Here is a 20,454-nt window from a genome sequence, read left to right as displayed (position 1 = left end):
AACAGTTATCACATAATCCCAGCACCCAGGTTTCCTGAAACTTGGCTTTGTATGGGCTGCATGTTTATCAAAAACTTGCATGAGTTTATCATTTTCTTGCCCTAATTTTGCAGACATCAGGTGTTACTGGTATATATGTAATGACGTGATTCCAATTAGTACTAATCTAAAGTAGAACAAATGATCTTTTAGCAAATCATTGTTTACTAGAAAACACAAGTATGAAGTGAACAGTGAAAAATTCAAACCTTACCTTCCTGGTAACTTTTGCTGCTCTCATCCAGCATACAGTTTCCAGTTTCAGGAATACCAAGACCAACAACATTTTAACTATCTAAATGGGTAATCAGATGACTGTAAGGAGAGTCATATTAAGAGCAGTTATGCTTCCTATATATTATAAATTAAAAACATATGCATTTTTACATGAATCATGCTGTTTCCATTTCTGAAGGCACATAATATTTTTTTGAGGGTTTATTGCCAACAGAAGTGTTGCCATGTTGTATCTGTTTTCACCAGGTAGCCTTTGCATGATTCAGGCTGATTTTGAATTCATAAAAATAAGGAACACATGTTATGGGGTTTTTGTTTTTACACCTGAATTAACTAGATACATTGGTTTTGATTTACTTTAGTCCTAAAGAAGCCTGATCAAAATAAAAGAATGCAGAAATTTCTGATTAAAGCAAATTTTCCTTTATTGGATGAGAAATCTAAACTGATATACTTGTGCATAACCATCTCGTGATTTACAAAAGATTGTGCAAAACTGTCAAATCCCGTTGCAAGTAGTTCTTTCCAAATTATTTGTGAGACCGAATTTTGGCCTTCTACAATACAAAATGTCTGCAGACACACTGAAGCGTGGGATGTAATCAATAAGGCAGATAATGCACTCTTGGTCAGTTTATGTGTACCTTTCAGAGGGCTAGAACTGTCTCATCTTCAGATACAAAACAGACATGCACAAGTCAATAAGTGAATCGAGTAAAGAAGGAACTGGTAGGGCCCAGAAAGTACAGGTAGGGTGATTTTCATTGTTCAGTGGAGTATGGTCCTGGGGATGATTTATGGGATACTTCCATCTGCCTTGTCTCCTTTTTCCCTAGAGGAGGAGAGGAGCATCTGTTCCAGTGACAAATACTTTTTGAATAAGCAAAAGTGTCCCAGGAAGGGCTTCCGCAGCCCAAACAGTAACAGCAGCTGGTTTTGCTCTTGGGAAGCAGGAGGAGTGTTCAGGGAGAGGAGACGGCTGCCAGGGCTGTTGCCAGAGGGAAAATGGCAACGCAGCTCCTGACAACGGTCCCATGACCTGTGTTAACGTCCTTGCAGCTGCTGAGGATGGAGTGCGCTGGATGTCAGCCAGTGCAAAATTTGGGATTACGCTTTGAAACCTGTAGCAATCCCTTCTTTAAATGCGTCTTTGGGAAGTAGGAGTTCTGTGCTGTAGTGTTTTCTGTGGTCACATGTGAAGAGGACAGCATCTGGCCGAGCATCATCTTTGTACAGACAAATCAGTTTTAGCTCCAATGTAAAGAGACACAAAATGAAGGGCATAGCAAGTTCTAATCAGGAATATAAGTGCCAAAAGATTAATTAACATAGTATAAATAATGAGGTCTGTGACTCTGTCTTCTTGGGTCATTATTTGTGAATTAAGTAACTTTCAGAAGTAAAGTGGATGGGATGCCAAACTTAATGAGAACATAAAATTGAAAGTATTAAGATTAAAATAGCATTGGACCTGAAAGGGGAGATACTTAAGCATTTTGGTCAGATCTCAGGCTCACACAGCTTATCACTGTGACATTTGTGGAGTAATTCTTTTGAATAGAAATCACAGAATGAAGTAGACTTGTGTAGAGAGCTGTCCTGTATCTGAAGAAAGGCACCTTATATGCTTAGTTGTTTAATAAATGCTATCCCATTAGCTGCCTACCCAGAAGAAGTGTTGCAAATGAATAAATAATTAGGTTAAATATGTGTGCATTAGATGCATCTTCAGCAGAGGTGTGAAAATTTTATAGTATTAGTTATCATAGAGAAATACACCACCAAATACGGAATACTCTAAATAGGAGCTAATCTGGAAAACGTCATTGATGGTACGCTGTCTCAGCTACTCGAGTGCAATCCCACAGCAGAGGCCTGAAGAGAATATCCAACTTGTAACATCAGCATCCCATCTTTAGTTTTCAGAAGAAGCCACACAGGAAATTCCTACACATATTTTGGTCACTGCTATTTATTTGCGCACTGTGCTTTGGTTTTAACTATTGATAACCGTGAGTTGTGCAGATGTTTGTCCGGCGGTTCTTTACTTTTTTTTTTTCCTTTTTGTTACACCATGGAGACACTTTTTCTGATAAACCTATCCCTTTGTCCTGCTGATCAGCTCAGGGATTCCCATGTTTTACCTGTACAGAATGTATCGATACAGGAGCTTCAGGCTCAGCTTGAGCAGGAAACAAGACTTCACCGAGAGGAGCAAGAAAAGTTTACAGAAAGGATCATCCAGGTAAATACAAAACCTGCCTGCTGGGAGAGACGCGTGACCATAACTTGTGGCATGGACCTTGTTTGTCAGGACCAGGGGAACTTGTGTCCTCACAGCTGTGCTTGTTTGAGATCATCAGAGTAAATGAAGAATCTGGAAGTTGGGGAAATGTAAACTCGGGCCTATTCTGCTACTTTGAATCTGGCTTCGCTGTTTGGTGGAGAGAAGCTTTGTCCTCCCCTGTGCAGGCGAAGTCAAGGTAGAGATATGAGATACTGCATGAGGAATTGTATCAGCCCCTTCTGCTCTCAGTGAGCTAGGGAAGGGTGCATTTGATCTCTGGGAATGCAGTTTGGCTCTGTGCCTTATTCTGACCCCTCCTAGCCCAAAGGAAACCCAACACTTCTGAAGTCAGAGGAGTTGTTACATGCTCATAACTGAGACACAAATCAAGAATTTTTTTTTGTTGTTTCTCAGTACCCCATGCTTCCAACCCTCTTATTGAGAACTGGTGAACAAATCATATTTTGTTACATGGGCTTCTCTGCTCTTTTGAAGGCTGGAACGTGTTAGTCAGACATTTTGTGATCTCTTGCTCCTAGAGCAAAAAAAATCTGTTGCTAATTTTTGCAGGATGTTTGGCTCTTATCTGAAGTTTTCTTTTTAAATTTACTTCATAGACTAAATTCAGCATAATTGTTGCACAGTGTAAAGCATTTTTCTTTGTGCCAGCTAATCTCATGCCCAAGTGGTATCTCTCTGTTTTTTCATAAGTAGCTTTAATTTCCAGTTGATCTCCTTAGGAGCTTTCTCATGGAGATTTTTTAAGGCAACCGGTAAACTGATTTCCTTCCTAGTTGCCTTGGCCATGAAAGCTTTTGGAAGCTATGCCTGCCTCTTAAAGTTCTTGTCTTTTGCAATAGCTGTCCATTGAAAAAGCATAATACTCTATGAAGCTACCTCCACCAGGGTCTGCTGCAAGAGTTTGTGGCCATGGGGACTTAGATCATAACAGCTTGTAAAAACAATGAAAAATGCAGAAAAATTAAAGCTAGCTATTCATGTTGACAGTCAGTAGAAACAGAAGAATAAAAGCATCTTCTGGATTCTTCATTTTTTCCAGATTATGCCCATCCTGTTGATACTGTTCCTTTTTTATCATCTTCTGGGATTTCTGGTGGAAATGACTCAGATCATTGCTGTATTTAACCATAACTTCATTTGGTGGAAGAACCTGCATCAACATAAAATCTATTTGTCTCTTCCTGTAAAAATTAAATTTAAAAGAACTCCCTTTTTTACTATTTCATTTTTTGGCAATGTTTTGATGTGTGCTACCAGTGCACCATCTCCGTGAGTGTTATTAGGAGTTGAGTGTATGTTTTTCAGGCCATTGTAGTTAATTTTGTTCCAGACTACTTTTAAGCTGCATATTAAACCAAATTAAGCTAGCAACTACTGTAAATAATTTTAATTTGATCAGGAACTTTTTACGGCATTGTGGCATAGATGCTGAAAATTTGCATTATCCCAGAGCACATCATTTAAAGGCAGGAAAGTCCTTAATAAATCATCTAGTATGGACCAGTAGCCTGTGTTAGAAGGATCTGAATGTTGCCATGAAAATCAAGTGTGTATTTCTTAGCAGTGTGAATTGCTAGAGGCTCCACGCTTCTGAAGAAGAATCTTTGAAGTATTCTTCGCTCCTGTGTGAATATTACTTGTTGCAGGATATGCACTTACAGTTTAAATTGCTTTGGTCATTAGTATATTTTGGCTTTCATAGACTTCAGCTATGGAGCTGGTCAGCAAAGAGAGAGGCTGCTATTCTGCAGAACGGAAAATAGTAGAAAATGGTATCTGTAAGCAGTGGCTCTGTACTCATTTTCCATCAGCCTTTTCTTGATAAATGTGAACCACAGCTTGGTTGAAGTGGAAGCACAATCTCAGACACATAGAATGTGAGATGCTGTACAACTAACTTGTACATGTGCTCTTGGGTGCAGGTCATGTCATGGTTTGATTTCAACATATTGAGGGAGAAGTCATGTTTAAAGAATAATGTTTCAGGTGGCCTTGTGCTGAAGCAGATGTAGTTATACATGTGCTCCAAAGAATGAGCTTTTCTTGGTGCTTCTAGTACTGAAACTGAGAGATATGGTGAATGCTGAGTTGCAACTTATTGCTGTCTCTTTGGTTTCTGCATATGTTCCTGATCTGGTCATATCAGAATGAGAAACTGTTCACTGTGAGTCATTCAGCTGCCTCCAAGTATGAACCGTGAAAAGTAGTTGTATCTGAGATACTGGATGTAGTTCCTTGGGAAGCATTGTCCTTCAAGAAGGAGAGGGAGACATAGCCACAGAAGAAAGGATGAATCCATGACTGGAGAGGGAAGAAGCGAGGATAATATTCCAGGTTGTCTGAAGGGCAGCTGTGTTGCCACCTTGTAGGAATGACTGCAAATGCATTTAGCAGGTGTGATATGTGCAGCAGTGTAGGGTGGTGGCTGTGCTGGGAACATACTGCAGAGATACAGTCAAGAGAGGGAATAAAACATGAGTGGTATAAAAAGTTTAAACAGCAGCAAAGTTGTCATGCATCTTTAAAGAAAACGAACTGTCCATTTCCACAGCAGGTTACTTGGATATGGTTATCATCTAAGCTTATTGACTGCTCTCCTCTAATTTCCTCAACAGTCATAACTGCTGAGGAACTTATTGAGCCAAACTCTAGTTACTCACTACTAATCAAAATTAGAGATTTTGGTTTGTCTCACTCAACAAAGTACAAGTCCTGGAGATCACCCCAGGACACCAGCCCATTGACACGGTGTCTGTCGTTCCATTAAAGCTGGAGGAGGAGCATATGCAGACCCTGCGGAGGAAAGACTTGGAAGTGCAGAGCTTGACTTTGCAGAACAAACTGGAAGAGAAGACCTGGAGCCAGGAGAAAAGTCTGCTGCAGCAAGAACTCAGGCATTTCAAGCAGGACACCTTTCTTCTGTATGTCAAACTGAAGTGGCTGCTGAAACATTGGCGGCAAGGCAAGCGAATGGAGGAGGAAGAACAGGACATAGTAGAGGTAACTGTCCTGCCTTACTAACCCAATGAAATTGCAAGTAGGGGGGTGGGTACTGGGGTGTCCCTTCTCTAAGTGTAGACTCTAAATATGATGTGGCATCAGCAGCTTTATAATTACACATCGATTGAAAGGGAATTCATATTAAACATGAAGCCTTTTTTTTAATTGGCTTGGGCTAAAGTATATTCTGCATGATATGTTACATATTACCGATTGTTAAATCTAAACCCTTAACTAATACAAACATCTGGTCCTAAAAAATTCTCTCATAGTAAATGAAAATTTAATAGGTCTCAAAAGATACGACTCCTGAATAATTTTGGGAAAGAAAAAATAACGTTAGTGAGCTGATGGACTCAAATCTAAATAGATGGGTTGAGAGCTGTAGTTTTTCTCATCATGTGCACAGTGTGTTCCTTACAAAGACTTCAGCAATACAGATGGAGGAAAGCTCTGTTTTCGTGTTGGCAGGAGAATTGTACAGCTTCTTGTGGGAACTTGCAGTGATTCATTCTTGTTTGTTCCTCTTCTCCATACATACGTCTACCACCGTCAGCAGCAGTACGCCAGTAGTCATCATGGTGATTTTCCAAGTAGCAACTAAATTAAGAGCAGGATTTTCAGAAGTACATAACAACCTGGAATCCCCAAGCTGACACATCTCAGCAGGAGTGTGATTGCCAGCCAACATGCACTGTGAAGAAAGGTGCCAATAAATTGTGTTGAGTTGCACATCCAGAATTACCATTTGCTTTGGAAATCTTACCTAAAGAAAAACGAAGTAGAAAAATGTGTTTGTCTATTCTGACATTTTATCCAAAATTCTTGAGAGTAATAGTTTTGTTTCATAGGTTCCTGCAATTCTGAAACTATTTGCTAAGGCAATTAAGTAATTTTTCTCAGTGTTCCTGATACTTGTGTGCCTAGTGTTTTTCAGCATTTGCTCCATTTGGCAGTACAAGTAACCTTTCAGGTCTGGTAGGAGTATGCTTAAGTTGAATACTCTAATGTTTGTATTCTTAGATGAAGGGTGGATGAACATCTTTCCCTTCATCTTCTGTGGTACTGTGAGTCAGAAACAAGAGACGAGTAGCTATTTAGAAATAATTTGCTTCTACTTTACTTCAGCAGTACTAATTTGCTTCTGTGTAAACTACCTCATCCTCTAATATCAAAGTAGCTTTCATTTTTTCACTGTTTGGATTTTTTTGAATTGTTAATTTACAATCAATCCACCTCCAGTCATTATTGGAGTCATATGCTTTGCTGACGCATTAGAGAGGAATAAAGTGCTAGATTTGGATACTTCCTGATCTCCATATCTTCAGCAGACAATACACCAGTGTCTTGTATAGCTTTTCATTAATGCATGATGGATTATATCCATCATGCTGCATTACAGTTGTACACCCACCTTGTCAGCTGCATAGATCTCCTCTTTTGCAGGCCTGCATACTGTTGTGCTCACATATGCAACATGTCATATATCACCCCAAAGATTATTTCCTGTAGCATACAGAGTAGAAGTCAATATATCCCACCACAGAGATGCTGGGGAAGATAGTCCCTTCCCTTAGCCCTTCAATAGATTTCTGCCCCTGAGCTAAATGGGAAAAGAGAGTTGATGTGTCCCATCTCTGGCATTTTAGATTGAGCACCCTGAGGCCCTCTCAGACTTTGGCATTCAGTCTGAACAAAAGGTGGATGATGGAGAGCGAGAGGACGAGGAAGAGGATGTTGTGTTTGCACTGACAGATTTCTCCCAGCGTCCCACCATGGAGAGCACTGATCATGGACCACAGCTGCAGACTGCAGAACTACTGCAGCAGCAGAAACAGGTACTATACCATTTGTATGGCATGCCCTGGGAATGGAAACTGTATTTTCCGAGGGAGTTCATTTTTTTTTCTGCTACTGTGTTAAATCACCTAGAGTCATGCTTGTAAAAATACTTCTAGCAATTACAGTGGATTTCACCCATTATATTTATATTTAATCAGGAGCCACGTGATTACTGTTCTGTTGGCAGATGCTATCAGTGAAAAATACTATTTCCTCTTGTGGCTGTTTGCCCAGAAATGTCTATCAGTATGTGATGGTTTGCAGAATTTACATGCTCCTCTTGCCTGAGCACATCTATTGTATTCTACTGTCAAGCTTTTAGCAAGAAGAGGTGATTTTATTTCCGTTAAATAATTTAAGAAACTAGCACATGTATTTAATGTTTCCCTTAGAGATGATGGGAAAACAATGCAAAAGTTCCTTCCTGTCACTAGGCTTGTTTTTAAATGCCTAAAAGCAAATCATGCTGACTTTCCCCTGACATCTCCTGTGCCCTGTCTGCGTGTGTCAGAGCACTGCCATAAATCCTAGCTTTTTCCTTTGTGCATTTAATATACCAGCGGTCCTAACAATAATAATGGCAAATGTTCAAAGGGGGCAGACTTAAGGCTTCCTACAGTTCTTCAGGAGCATCTTTTTACATTTTTAAAATGGAAAACATTCAGATGAGAGAATCCTGTTACACAGAATTATTTGCAATCATAAGTAGAATAGAGGAAGAATTCTGTGTAAAACACAAATTCAGTGAAAAAGGTCTTGAAGCTTTATGCTTCATGATCCATCTCTATCAGGCCCTTGACTTGGGAGCCTGCGCTATAACGAAAGCTCTCAGACAAATATGTACTCTCTATAACAGCATTACTTTGCTGGACTCACCACAGGATCTGGGAACAGTGTGTGTCTTTGTATTTCAGTTCTTTGCTTTGAATTCTCCAGACTCACACAGCTACGTGCAACCTGTTTACTTATTACCCATATGGTCTAATAGATACACAGCAGGCAACAGTCAGCCTCTATCCTATAATAGGGTTAGGCTGGTGCTGGGAGATGCACAGGCTCTCTTGCAACCTGCCTCTCTAGTTCAAGGTGTAACTTCAGTTAGAATTTCTGTTTGAATAAAAAATGGTAGAGATCTGTGGTATTTATGCTACTTCATATTCTGCTTTAAGTTTATATGTTCTTTTGCTTTCCTTTTTCATAGTGCTAGCTGACAACTTCATTCTCTAGCTATTACCTTCTGTGAAGTGTGCTATCAAAGTAGTATTAATTTGATCAGTTTGGCATTTGGAAAGGTTCTAGTGTTACTGATCCTGGGGGAAGTCAGACATTGCTGATTTCAAGGATGTACCTTGCCAGTCACCCAGACCCATAACTGTCATCCTCTCAGCAAATTCTTCTCTTGCAGATGCTGAAGAAGGATATGGAATAGATGCTCCTGAGCATGTAATTTAACTGCATTCCATCTGTAGACTGATTTAATGTAAAATGAGTAAAATAAATGTAAACCAACATACATACTATCTCAGTAGAAACTCTACCACGTACTAACTTTCCATACATCTCTTAAAATGACCAAGAACTTTCAAATAAATTGTGTCCTCTTTGAAATAATCATTGCTTAGGCATTAATCTCAAGGTGTCAGGAATGGGAAGTAGATTGCTTAGAATTCATTGTTATATAAGTTGTATGATGTTGTAATGCAGCAGTTCTAGCTAATCTTGCTTAAAGAAATGACCCATGGAAACAGACCACTTGTCAGTACCCCTCTTGATATTGAATATTGCATGATATCCAAATGGACTAGTGAAGGAAAAATAAGTTTCTTGTCTTCCAGTCAGGAAAGAAGGGTTATTTCAACACTCCAAGAGTGGGAAAGTTTGATAAATATTTCTCATTTTAAGCACTGTTACTTGCTTTGCCCGCTCACACTAGTGAATCTTCTAACACTGTGGTTTTTGACAGGCATGTAAAAAGGGTTTGCAGTGCTATGGGACTTGTATTTGTCAATGACAAGAAAGGATTGTGATTATTCTCTGGCATACAAATAGGAAGCCTTAGTGTAGGTTAATTTTGATGCTGTCATAGATTCAGGGCATCAGAAGTGTTTTCTGGAGGACTGTGATAGAGATATAGCTGCCTGCACACCTCCTGCACCCTTGAGGCTCTGCCAGGCTGTGCCCTCACATCTCTTAGTGTCTCTTGCCCTAGTTGTCTATCTCTCTATGGTGGATGGCTTGGCCCTGCAAACTTCCTGCATGCAGGACCTTTGCCATGCCCACCAACCTCACAGATCCTGGCCCTTGCTCTACACACATTGCAGACTTTCACCCATAAACATCAGTTCCGCTTAATTCATATGTGATCCCAAAACAAACTAACTAAACAAAACTAGGGCAAAAAACCACTTCACCTGTGTTCCAGCTTTAAAAGCTCTGGGAGTATGAGCAGACCCATAGCACGTCCTTCCTGAATGGTTGATCTCAGCAGTACTCACCTCCCAGTATACCACTGGGTAGTCAGGCTGTGCTGAAAAACACCCAGGGTTGTGGGGGTCTTCTGCAATTTCCTTAAGCTCTCAGCTGGAAGTAAGCACTGTTTATATAGGGGATTTGGGGTGAGTGGTGAAGCTGGAAGTCTCCAAAGTTTGCATCTGCCCAGGAGACCCTAAGTTGCTGGTTCTGCCTGGCAAGCTCTGAGATGAAATGCATCAGCACTTGTTTCACATTAGGAAGGAAATGTTGTGATAGTCTAGGAGTGGCTGAGTTAACTAGGTCAGAAAAAATAGTGAGCTTATGGTAACCTGAAGTAACCCATTTTTATTTTTAACATTTAATGTTAATATTTAATGGCTTGTATTTTCAGCCTGCGCTCTTTGCTGCTGACTTTCTCACCCTGCCTGGAAAGTGGAATTGTTTTGAGAAAAATTATAAACACTGCAGCCTTAATTTCAACAAGCAGCCTCTGATTTTATATCATTATGATTTGACATACTTGACTCAGTGAAAAGTACACATCTCACTTGTCTGGGATTTTTATGTGGCCTCTGTGTGGAGGGATGAAGGCATAGCAGAGGGGGAAGGGGAGAAAAAAGTTTAGTTGATGAGCAGCAGAGTAGATGGGGACCCTTAGAAGGGCCAATTCATCTTCCTCTTCATTGCATGGTCCTGTGGTTGGTAGCTGGGGCACACTGCAGAAAGGGTCAAGCAAGGAACTGGCAAGGCTCAAGAGCCAAGCAGGAAGTCTGGTCATGGGCAGGAGATAATCAGGCAAGTTGGGCTGGTGGCACAGTAGAGGAGAGCTTGCTGTAAGTCAGCATTTCTATGTGTGTAGTAAGAGATCAGGAAGAACAGCCTGTGGAAAAAGGATTGGATCAGCTGAGTAGAAAGGGTGAGATGCCCGTTGGATGGCGTAAGATTAGAGGAGTAAGAAGAAAAGAGTTTACACGCCTGTGGTCCCATGGAAAAAGAATTAAAAAACAATACACTTGAGTTGTTGCTGGAAGGGGTCAAGAAAATCCCCAATTAGATCTTTTTTTGCTCATACAATATTTGTTTTCAAAGCTTAGCTAAGAGAAAAGCCCAAAGGAATAGTAAGGAAGACCTACATTTACTAAAATGATTTGCACCAAGATCCAGATTCACTTTTGTCTGGATCTGTGATTAGACAGAGAAAACACAGTTCTCGTTTGCTGTTTAGGCTCCTGACCTTGTGTTTTTAATTGACTGCTATACTAAACTGCTTGTAATACCAGATGGTGGCTAAAGTCTTAAGTGAAATTATCAGAAAAAAAAAAATTGTGATCAAAAGCAGAACCAACCTTCAAACAACTGCTCTGGTCACAAACTTTTCTAGGGCTGGAGGCTCACATCTCTGCTTCGTAAAGACTCAAAAGTCCTGGAATTTAATTGAGGTTTAGTATGTTAAGTTTTTGCTTATTGTCGCTGTTGTTTCCTTTACCTATAAATCCAGAGCTGTGGATGCAATAAGACTTTAAACTGCTTTTGTAGTTCTTTTATCTTAGATCAGTCGTCAATCAGTCAGATTCCTCCATGCTCTAAATTCTGGTAACTGGTAAGGTACTAAAGAGCCAGCTCCTTGCACGGAGACTGTCCAGGGAATGACAGCCATGCCATGTTTCTTCTGCCTGTACAACATCCCTGGGAGGAATGGGAAGACAATAGCAGTACTTATTGTGTATCTATGGGACGTATGCAGAAGCTGTTTGGCAGTTTTGCCAGCAGAAACCTAAAGCATGTCTAGATGTAAATGTTGTATTTCAGAGCACGTTGTCTCAAAATTACTTCATCAGTTCTCCAAAAACACTCCAGTTTGTAACACAGAAAAATAATCTCAGAGACATCTCCAACTTCAGACTGCAAATGCAAAGTCATGCAAAAGAGACTTCTCTGCAGGAATTAGAAGTATGTAACCAAAACTGGATTTATATTGGCAAGTTAATTAAAATCCCAGAAAGCCCAGGGGGCACCTGGGGTACTTGTCTCATAACAGTGACATTGATATAATGCCTCTAGAAATAAGACGTGCCTTCATCCCAGTAGGCTACAAACCTGCAATGAGGCTCTTTTGGCTCCTCTCTGTACTAGTCCATCACTTCTTTATTTTCAAACCTAGTTTTACAGGACCGTAAAATTATCAAATGTATGCCCAGGAATGAGGGATGTAGCTTGCTTTAGTATTATTTGGTTTTATTTTTCTTCTGCCTCATTGCCCTCGTGGAGCCTTTAGACTACTTGGCCAGAGAAAGGTTTATGCAGCGTACCAGAGAATACAGAATACAGCTCTTTGATGAAAACAATTCACAGACGTTTGGGGTCAGGGTTTTCAAGGAGGATAAGGCCAGATTTTTATGTGCTTGATACCCAGCAGCCCCTGTTGTGACACTAAGGACAAATCTTCAGAAAAGCTCTTGTTCTGATTACTACACAAGGGGCTTGAGATCTTTGGAGAATTTAGCCTTAATTGGGTATCAGAATGAAAATTCATGGTGGAAACATAAAATCTCACTACATATTGAAAAGCAGGTCATCTTATATGCATGATGGAGACTGCTGCTCTATAGTAGGAAACTGCTAATTGGCATTAAATGTTAATGGAGTTAATTCTGCTTCTGTGAGTGAGTTTCTTATAAAACCCCATGTTGTACACCATCACATTTCGTTAGCCCGAACAGATTATAGGTCAGTCAGTGAGCACCTGCAGTCATTTCCCTGCACCTAGCATATTTTTTGCTGATGAACCAAATGGCTTGGAAAAAGTAGACCACATCTGTTTGTTTTTTAAAGAAAAAAGGCACTCTGCCATGTCTGATTAGTGATTGCAAAAGTGGGTGAGGTGTGTTCAGTGATGCCAAAAATTTGATAAGCATATGAAATCAGCTTAGTTGTCTCCATATAATTTTATATATATCGTCATTGAGAGAAGCACATGAAAATTACTTAGATTTTTGCGTACTTCTGTTTACTAGGCTTGTCTACAAAGAAGTCCCCGCATATGTACTTCACAAAACACCAGATAAAGAGGAATTGCAGGAAGCCTCCACTTGGGAAAATAAATACAAAATAAAATTAATTAGACTGTTATGCAAGAATTGAGACAGCTGATTTGAGTTAGGCCTTCCCAAGGAAGCCAACACATTCATGAGAATCAGGTGATTAAATTCTGAATTTGTTGAGTAAGCTTCCCCATTTTTCTGCTCGTGCTGTGTTTTCTAATCAAGTATAATTTTCTTAAAAGTCTTTTATATTCATAGTAACTTGTCACATACAATCTCTGGCTACTCCCTGGTTTTTGAGAGGCTCATTGGGAATATTTGATTTAAATTTTGGATAAATAAATCATGTTACACATTTCTGTTTTCTAGTTCAGTGACTGCAAAAATCAGTGGGATATGTTTTGTTTTACTGATCTAGAACAAATCTTTAAAAAATGTTTTTCAGTATTTAACGTAACAATGACAGGTTTTGCAAGTCTCCAGGGTATTTGCAGAAAGTAAATTCCAAAACTAAGAAAAAAAAAATAGAGATTTGAATAAGTACACATGCTCTCTTTCAGTACTTGCCAAGATCAGATGTCAGCTCTGGGCTAGACTTTTAATTTAACTTCATCCTTGGCTCCTGGCTACCACAAGAACATAGACAACATTTTCAGTATGACCATGATATTCTCAAAAAGATGTGGATGAGGATTTGCTCTTTGATCCTATCTGGAAGAGGGAAAGCGACCTACCTGGCATTCATGCCTTTGGTACCAAACAGGGTGCTGCTGCAAAGCTAACCTGTGTGCAACTGCCTGGGACTGCTGAGAAATGTGAAGCATAGAGTAGTGAAACATCTTAGCCGAGATACTCAGCTCAAAACCTCACATTTTTTTTCTGAAGTAATTTTATCTGATAATACAAAAGCATTGAAAATTAATCCCTTTTCTTTATATGTAGTTTACAAATATTTGAGATTTGATGCTGAGCAATGACCGTGTCTATGAGATGTCCAGCTAACCAGCAAACCTCAGGAATGATATAGCTTTGGTCTACAATATTAAAAAATAAGTTATTACAGATGTCCTCAATCCATAAAGATGCTTAGTGCCTTTTTCAGAGTGACTTAAGTATCTTTGGCTTTCATGGGTGCTTCAGGAACAGAGCTAACAAGAAGAATCATAGAATTGCAGAATCACAGAATCGTTTAGGTTGGAAAAGACCCTTAATATCATTGAGTCCAACTGTAAACCTAACACTGCCAAGTCCACCACTAAACCATGTCCCTAAGTGACACATCTATATATCTTTTAAATACCTCTAGGAATGGTGACTCAACCACTACCCTGGGCAGCCTGTAGACAGAGAAGGCATTGGTGTTCTTAGTTTTCTCATGCAAAAGTTAGTCAAGGCACTTCCTCTTCCATGTAGTGGATGTGCAGGCATTTTTTCCCCTAAAAATGAAAATGGAAGGTAAAGCCATCCAATAACAGCATTTCTTTTGCTTTGTTGCGGCAGGCAAGTGAAAATCGGAAGCTCCTGAATGCTCTGAAGGGTTTGGTGGATGACTTACGCTCGGAGCTGCGGGATGAGGAGCGTGAGCGCCAGGGGCTCCAGCAGCAGTATGCCCTGCACAAGGCAGCCTGGGAGGTGGAAATGACTGAACTGAAGTGCCACCTGGAGCAGGTAACGTCCCCCATGTCTAACACCGGTAAAGAATGGCTGAATTGGTTAATGAAACACAAAATCTGTGAAAGCCAGGAAAGGGGTCATATTTATCCATTTTACCCTGAAAGCTCCCCTGAAGCCTGAGCAAAGCTTTATCTCTTGAGTTGCCTCCTGGATTCCAGTTGCCCCAGTGCAAGTGCTCATGAAGTAGGTACTGTGTAATGTTGGTGAGGACAAAGGAGGTGAACCTCTGCTTGTTGTATTTTCTCAAGAAGAGTTGGCTAGTTAACATTTCAGCTGTGGTAATGAGCCATGCAGGTGTCTGTATTTATTGGCATTTATAGGAGAGAAAATGTCTTGATGTCAGTGTGCTCACAATTAGCTTGTCACTGTGCCTTGGCACACAACAACTGTGGTATTTGATGCATAGGAGAGAAAAGACTGATACAATAACACTGAAGTGTTAGATCAATATTTTAATATCAACCAGCTATTCAAAGCTACTAGTGAGTGATGGATGGTACCCCACTGAAGTGAGAGTTCTAGCTACCCACCATGGGATACTGCCAGAAGTATGTATATAAAATCTGGTGCCAGGTGCTTCAGTGTCGTGTACGGCTGTTCACAGAAGATGGGCTGTTTCTGATGCAATATGAAAGCAAATCAGCAAAAAAACCCGACAGGGATTCATTTCCAAAGCTGATGGCATAAAAGCTCTAATTTTCTGTATTGAAGAGGGGAGGGGTGGGAGAATTAGTATGTTCAGGTCCTGAGAAAAAGATTTGTAATTGTAGAGCTTCTCTGCAGAAGGCAAATATAATAAAATTATTCACTGCTGGGAGGGTGGTACATTTGGGAGGATTTACTGAATGCTGGAGATACACTCTGACACACAGAGCTGAGATACCAGCACTGCTTTTCCTGTCCAGGTACTGTAGGCTGCTTTCCCAGAATGAAGAAGCTTTCGTTTTAGCAGAGTTTTATTTCAACAGATTCAGATTCTCAGTTCAGCTGCTTCTTAGTGCACACACCTTTCCAGACAATGGATGACTTGAAAAAGGAAACAAAATCAATCCCTATTTTCACTCCTTCCAAAATAAGACCTCAATGACAGATTTCCCTTAAACTTGAGATGGCATAAAGAACAAAAGTTAGAGAAAGTTAGTCTGTCAAGGAACTGCCAATTTAGAGCTTGCATGGTTTGCATCTGCATGGGCGACATACTGCCAGGTTGCTGCTTCGGCTGATGTTTGGCAAGCAGGATAGTCTGCTCAGGGAGAAGATAGATTTGCACCCTTCCTTCTGGTGGCATTATCAGGCTCTTTGCTACCTCCGCTTCTCTACCAGTAATAATGTAGAACATACAGTAATTATCGAGCCATGGGTGTTACTTTTTACATTTTTTTACAGCAAATTGAAAGGATGAAACTCATCAATATTTAAGACATAAAACTATTTTCCTTAGCCAATTCCCCAAACCACATTTCTGTTTCACAGTGAAAACAGGTCCCTAATGCAGTAGCAAAAAGATAGCACATAAATCATCAGAATGTCAATTAGGATAGGGCAGACAACGTGAGTGTCCCACTGAGATCTTGTGTATGTGCACACAATTACAAGGAGGCAATTAAGAAATTACATATAAAAATAATAACAGAATAAATCTGAAATAGAAATAATATAAACATAAATTTAACTCTAACTGATGTTAAGGATTTTAAAAGTGGGGTGTTTTTGTTCTGGGTTCAATTTCAGGGTCAAAATGGGAGGAGCTAGTGAACAACACAAAATATCAGCATTACGTATAGTCACGTTAACATCTTTTGCTATTCTGTACCAACATGGCATAACAACAGCTTTAACTAAATAGCCAAGTCTGTCATGTCAATGTGGGTAGGAGAACCTCTCATGATGTCATTTTGTTGTTTTGACTGGTAGTGATGAAGCAGCAGGCTGTACAGCACTCCCACGGTAGTGGGGGTAGAGAGCTGCCAAACCCTTGACAAGCCTGTAGAAAATCAAGGCCTTTCTCATTTCCACTGTTGTCTTCACTGCTGCTGTTTACCACTTTTTTTTTTTTTTTTGGTGGAGCAGTAGGTCAATTAACAAGAGCATTTTCCTCAAGAGAGTCAACTCCTAATTAATAGTCACTGGCAATGGTTTTGCATTTTGATGCTTCAACTCTCTGTATAGGAAAGAAAGGAAAAAGGAAAACTTTGATACAAAAGCACTGCATATCAGAGGTGACAATGGACTGTTGCCTGCTGCTTTGGAGCTTTAGGACTGCATATATCATTAAAAATAAAAGTCTTGGCTTTCAGAAATGCATGTACACCTTACTTGGCAGAAGGATCCTTAAGCATTGTTTTTAAGATAAGAAATAATGAGATTGTTCCCAAGTATGGGATTGCGATAACTCTGAGCCAATAAGGAGTCCCAGCAATTCACAGCCTCCAAACTGGGCAAGTGAAAAATCTGAGTATTCTGGGAACTGGGAACTGAGAAAGGTTTGGAAGAAGGAGGGAGTTGGTATGAGGGGTGAAACCCTGTGTACGCATTGAGAACTTGCACATAAGGACACGGACCCTCACTAGGATTCTGACCAGTGGTCCAGCTTCAGTATGCTTGGGGGGAATATAAGCTGTGGTGCACATGGAGAGGCATCTGGCTACCCTTAGCATTTAGCAGATGTAGGAAAGTTGCATCTAGACTTTCGTGCTAAGGAGCCACCAATGGACCTTTCCCCCATGATTTAAACCATTCCATCAAAACAGAGGCAGAAGGACTCTCTTTGCTAGGAGCTTTATTCTATGTTTTGCAGGCACCAAGAACTGTCTTCTGAGTCCAGAGGCACTGCCTCTGACTCGAGGTTTTAGGTCCCGAATCACTGAACACCTGAAAATTATTCTGAAGGTGTATCACTGTATAATTACTTTGGTTTTGAACTCATCTTTCTACTTACAGACTTCCTGTATTCTTCTCAAATGGGGCAAGAGCCAGGGCTCTGGTCTGGGTGAGCCCATGATCTGGCACAGGATGACTTGCTGTATTTTGGCAGCTTGGGCATGGCACCCTAATGGATGCCATGCATTCTTAGGATATCACTCTTGTGGAGCAAGTTATTACTCCCCATTGTGTTTCTCAGCTTTCCTGCACTTCACAGGCAGGATGGCCTAGGCACCACTGCTTTTCCTGTTTGCTAACTGAAAGGCTGAAAATTTGCCTGATGGTGGTGAAGAACTCAGTGGTCTAAGGGGAGGGAGGGCATGATTCATGTTGATGTTCAACATTTTGCTTTTTTTTTTGATATTCAAAGAAATGGAAGGAGGAATTTGCTTTATAGGATAATCACACAAACAGTATTTATTGCATCTGAGCATTTGTTTGTTTTATAGGTTGATTTTAGTATTTTCATGCTTAATGCCAGCTACAGAATTTATTGCAGGCATTGGCGTGTCTTTGGGGCTTAGCACGTTAGCCATATCCGCTGCTCCACAAGGCATTATTCCCCCGCAGGCAGCAGAGTTGTAAGGCTGAGTCTGCTCTCCAGCCTGGTTGGATTTACCCCAGACACTCCAGCAACCTCTTCTGAGAGCTCCTATTGCAAGATGAGAAGTCTGCAGGGACATCAAAAGTCCTTGAAAGATAACATATATATCACAAAGAACAAGTGCTAAAGAACCCTCTGTCAGGCTTAGGTGGAAGGAAACAGTATAGAGTTTACTTCATTTTACTGTCCCTTACTATTTTGGCTGATCTCAGCTCTGCAGTGACACTCCTGACATACATGATCATTTAGTGCCACAGCTACTTAGTAAACCCAGCGGGAACTTGCAAGGGGGACCCAGGGTGGGGAGGGAGGGCACAGAACAGTAAAATCAAAGCAAACAAAGCTTGAAGAATGGGTGCCAGCATGGCTGACCCTGGCTACAGCAGCAGCTCTTGACTCCTGCAGCACCGTGAAATGGAGCTGGGGACTTGTGAATGGACAAGTGAAAGCAAGAAGCAAGAGGTCATTACCTGAAGTTAGCAGTGAGTTTGGAAACTAGCAGCGATCATTTTACATATTGCTGAACTACCATGTGGGCAGTCAATGTGCTGGGTAGTGGGTAGGAAGGTAGCAAAGCTTTTCAACTTCTTGAAGAGCTGCACTGACAGGAAGGTGTCTCCCATCATGGACCTGCAGCACAGAGATGTCTCTCCTGGGATGTTCTGTGTTTCTGCCCCATGGCACCTCCGGTCCACTGCCAAGCCATGCAGTTGTGTGCAGGACAGACTCTCACACTTCACACATTTGGGTCCCACAAATTTACACTGTGCAAATAAGATATGGGTGAGAAAGATAGTGTCATGTCAACTTTGTTAAAATGGGATGCTGCTTTTTTATATTTTTTCTTTTTTTGGTTGGTTGGTTGAAAACAACTGGACTTTGGAAATTAGTGGTAGAGGACACAGGTGTTTTAAGATCTCCCTGTCAAGGCAAGTGTCTGTAACAGGATGTTCTTTGGAGCTCAGTACAATTTTAAATTAACTCAAACAATGATGCCTCTGCCATTTCCTTGGGGATGCTGTTCCAGAGATAGTAAGCTTCACTCCTGAATCGAGTCTGAAATGTCCTTTGCTCAGAAAGTTTGTGCTTGTTTTCCACATAGGGCAATGTCAGGGTGTTGGCCTTCTCTCTTGATAAAGGAATATGTTTCCCAGCAGACCTGCTGCCTCTCCTTCTCGAAGACATCTTTAACTTCAGAGGCACAAATGAGTTTTTGCTGCTTTTCACTCCAGTTCACCTGCAGAGCCAGGGGATGGAGATTTATTCCATTCTGAGTCATTCACACATCTACTGAGCTGTCAACAGAAGGTCAGGCTTCAGTGATAAATTCTACACTTGTTTGAACTTACACAAAACCCTTGAGTGCCTTTTTCACTCTGAAACAGTCCAGCCGTGGCTCAGGTTGGCCAGAGAGGTTGTGTAATCCCTGTGCTTGGAGATTTGTCAGGATCTGACTGAACAAAGTCCTGCACAACCTGGTCTGATCTCAGAGACAACCCTGCTGGAAGCAGGGGGTTGGACTACAGACCTCCTGACCCATCAAGGGGTTGGACTAGAGACCTCCTGACACCCCATCGAGCCTGTATTTTCCGGAGAAGGTATTACCTTTGGCCAGCTCGTCTGATCTGATTGAGCTGATCCCTGAGCATGAAGTAAAGGAGAAGGGAGGGGAGGTAGCATCAGCTAACTGCCCTAGAAATCAATTCAGACACCAGAAAAAGAAGAGATGGCGGGATGATCTTGGTATACCTCCTTCTGCTGCTAACACCCTCTTTTCTTGGAAGGTGTGAGGAGCTGTACAGTAAGACCATTGCTGAGGTTTTTTTCTAGGAAAACTCTCTTCAGAAGGTGAATGCACTGTCTTTAGGTTTTGGATGCACTGAGTGAGAACACAAAAGTGGCCAAGGATGTTGCCCTGGCAATTGTCTCAAGATGATTATGAAGTTGGAGTTTTATCTCCATGCTTCCTTCATTGCTGGTACCCACACTCCCATCAGAAAGATCATAATTGATGCCATAATAGCATGAGCTGGTAGAGGTTGAGAGATTATTCAGTATGGTGTTCACTGTCTTGATTTTAAAAGTTTTTTCAAGTTGAACATACTTGATCATTTATTGAGATCCTAAGATCTAAGAATTGCTGTAATTTTTGCCATTACCTTTGTGGAGTTTGGTCTTTAATTCTAATTCATTGTCAGACCTTGGGCTTTTACCACAAAAAGTTTAATGTCCTAGTAATGTTTTATTTTATTGCCAGCTGGAAGGGAAGTGTGAGAACACCTCAGGAGAAACAGGCCTCACTTCTGATGCAAAGG

At 40.8% G+C, this 20,454-nt stretch overlaps 1 protein-coding gene across 1 annotated transcript in view; it reads left to right on the top strand.

The window, feature by feature from the left end:
• The window catches only part of MTCL1 (microtubule crosslinking factor 1), a gene marked incomplete at its 5' end in the record, with an annotated part of 52,657 nt that overhangs the window by 14,330 nt on the left and 17,873 nt on the right, over positions 1-20,454 (top strand). Inside the window, 5 exons of the mRNA XM_010079826.1 lie at positions 2,429-2,521; positions 5,354-5,584; positions 7,234-7,422; positions 14,440-14,607; positions 20,397-20,454. The exon at positions 20,397-20,454 is cut by the window's right edge and continues 215 nt beyond it. Of these exons, the coding sequence (XP_010078128.1) occupies positions 2,429-2,521; positions 5,354-5,584; positions 7,234-7,422; positions 14,440-14,607; positions 20,397-20,454 (739 nt within the window). The remainder of the gene's footprint in view (positions 1-2,428; positions 2,522-5,353; positions 5,585-7,233; positions 7,423-14,439; positions 14,608-20,396) is intronic.

Source organism: Pterocles gutturalis, unplaced genomic scaffold (genome assembly GCF_000699245.1).
Source record: "Pterocles gutturalis isolate BGI_N339 unplaced genomic scaffold, ASM69924v1 scaffold24069, whole genome shotgun sequence".
NCBI classification, from domain to species: Eukaryota; Metazoa; Chordata; class Aves; order Pterocliformes; family Pteroclidae; genus Pterocles; species Pterocles gutturalis.
This window is presented reverse-complemented; position numbering and strand designations above follow the sequence as displayed.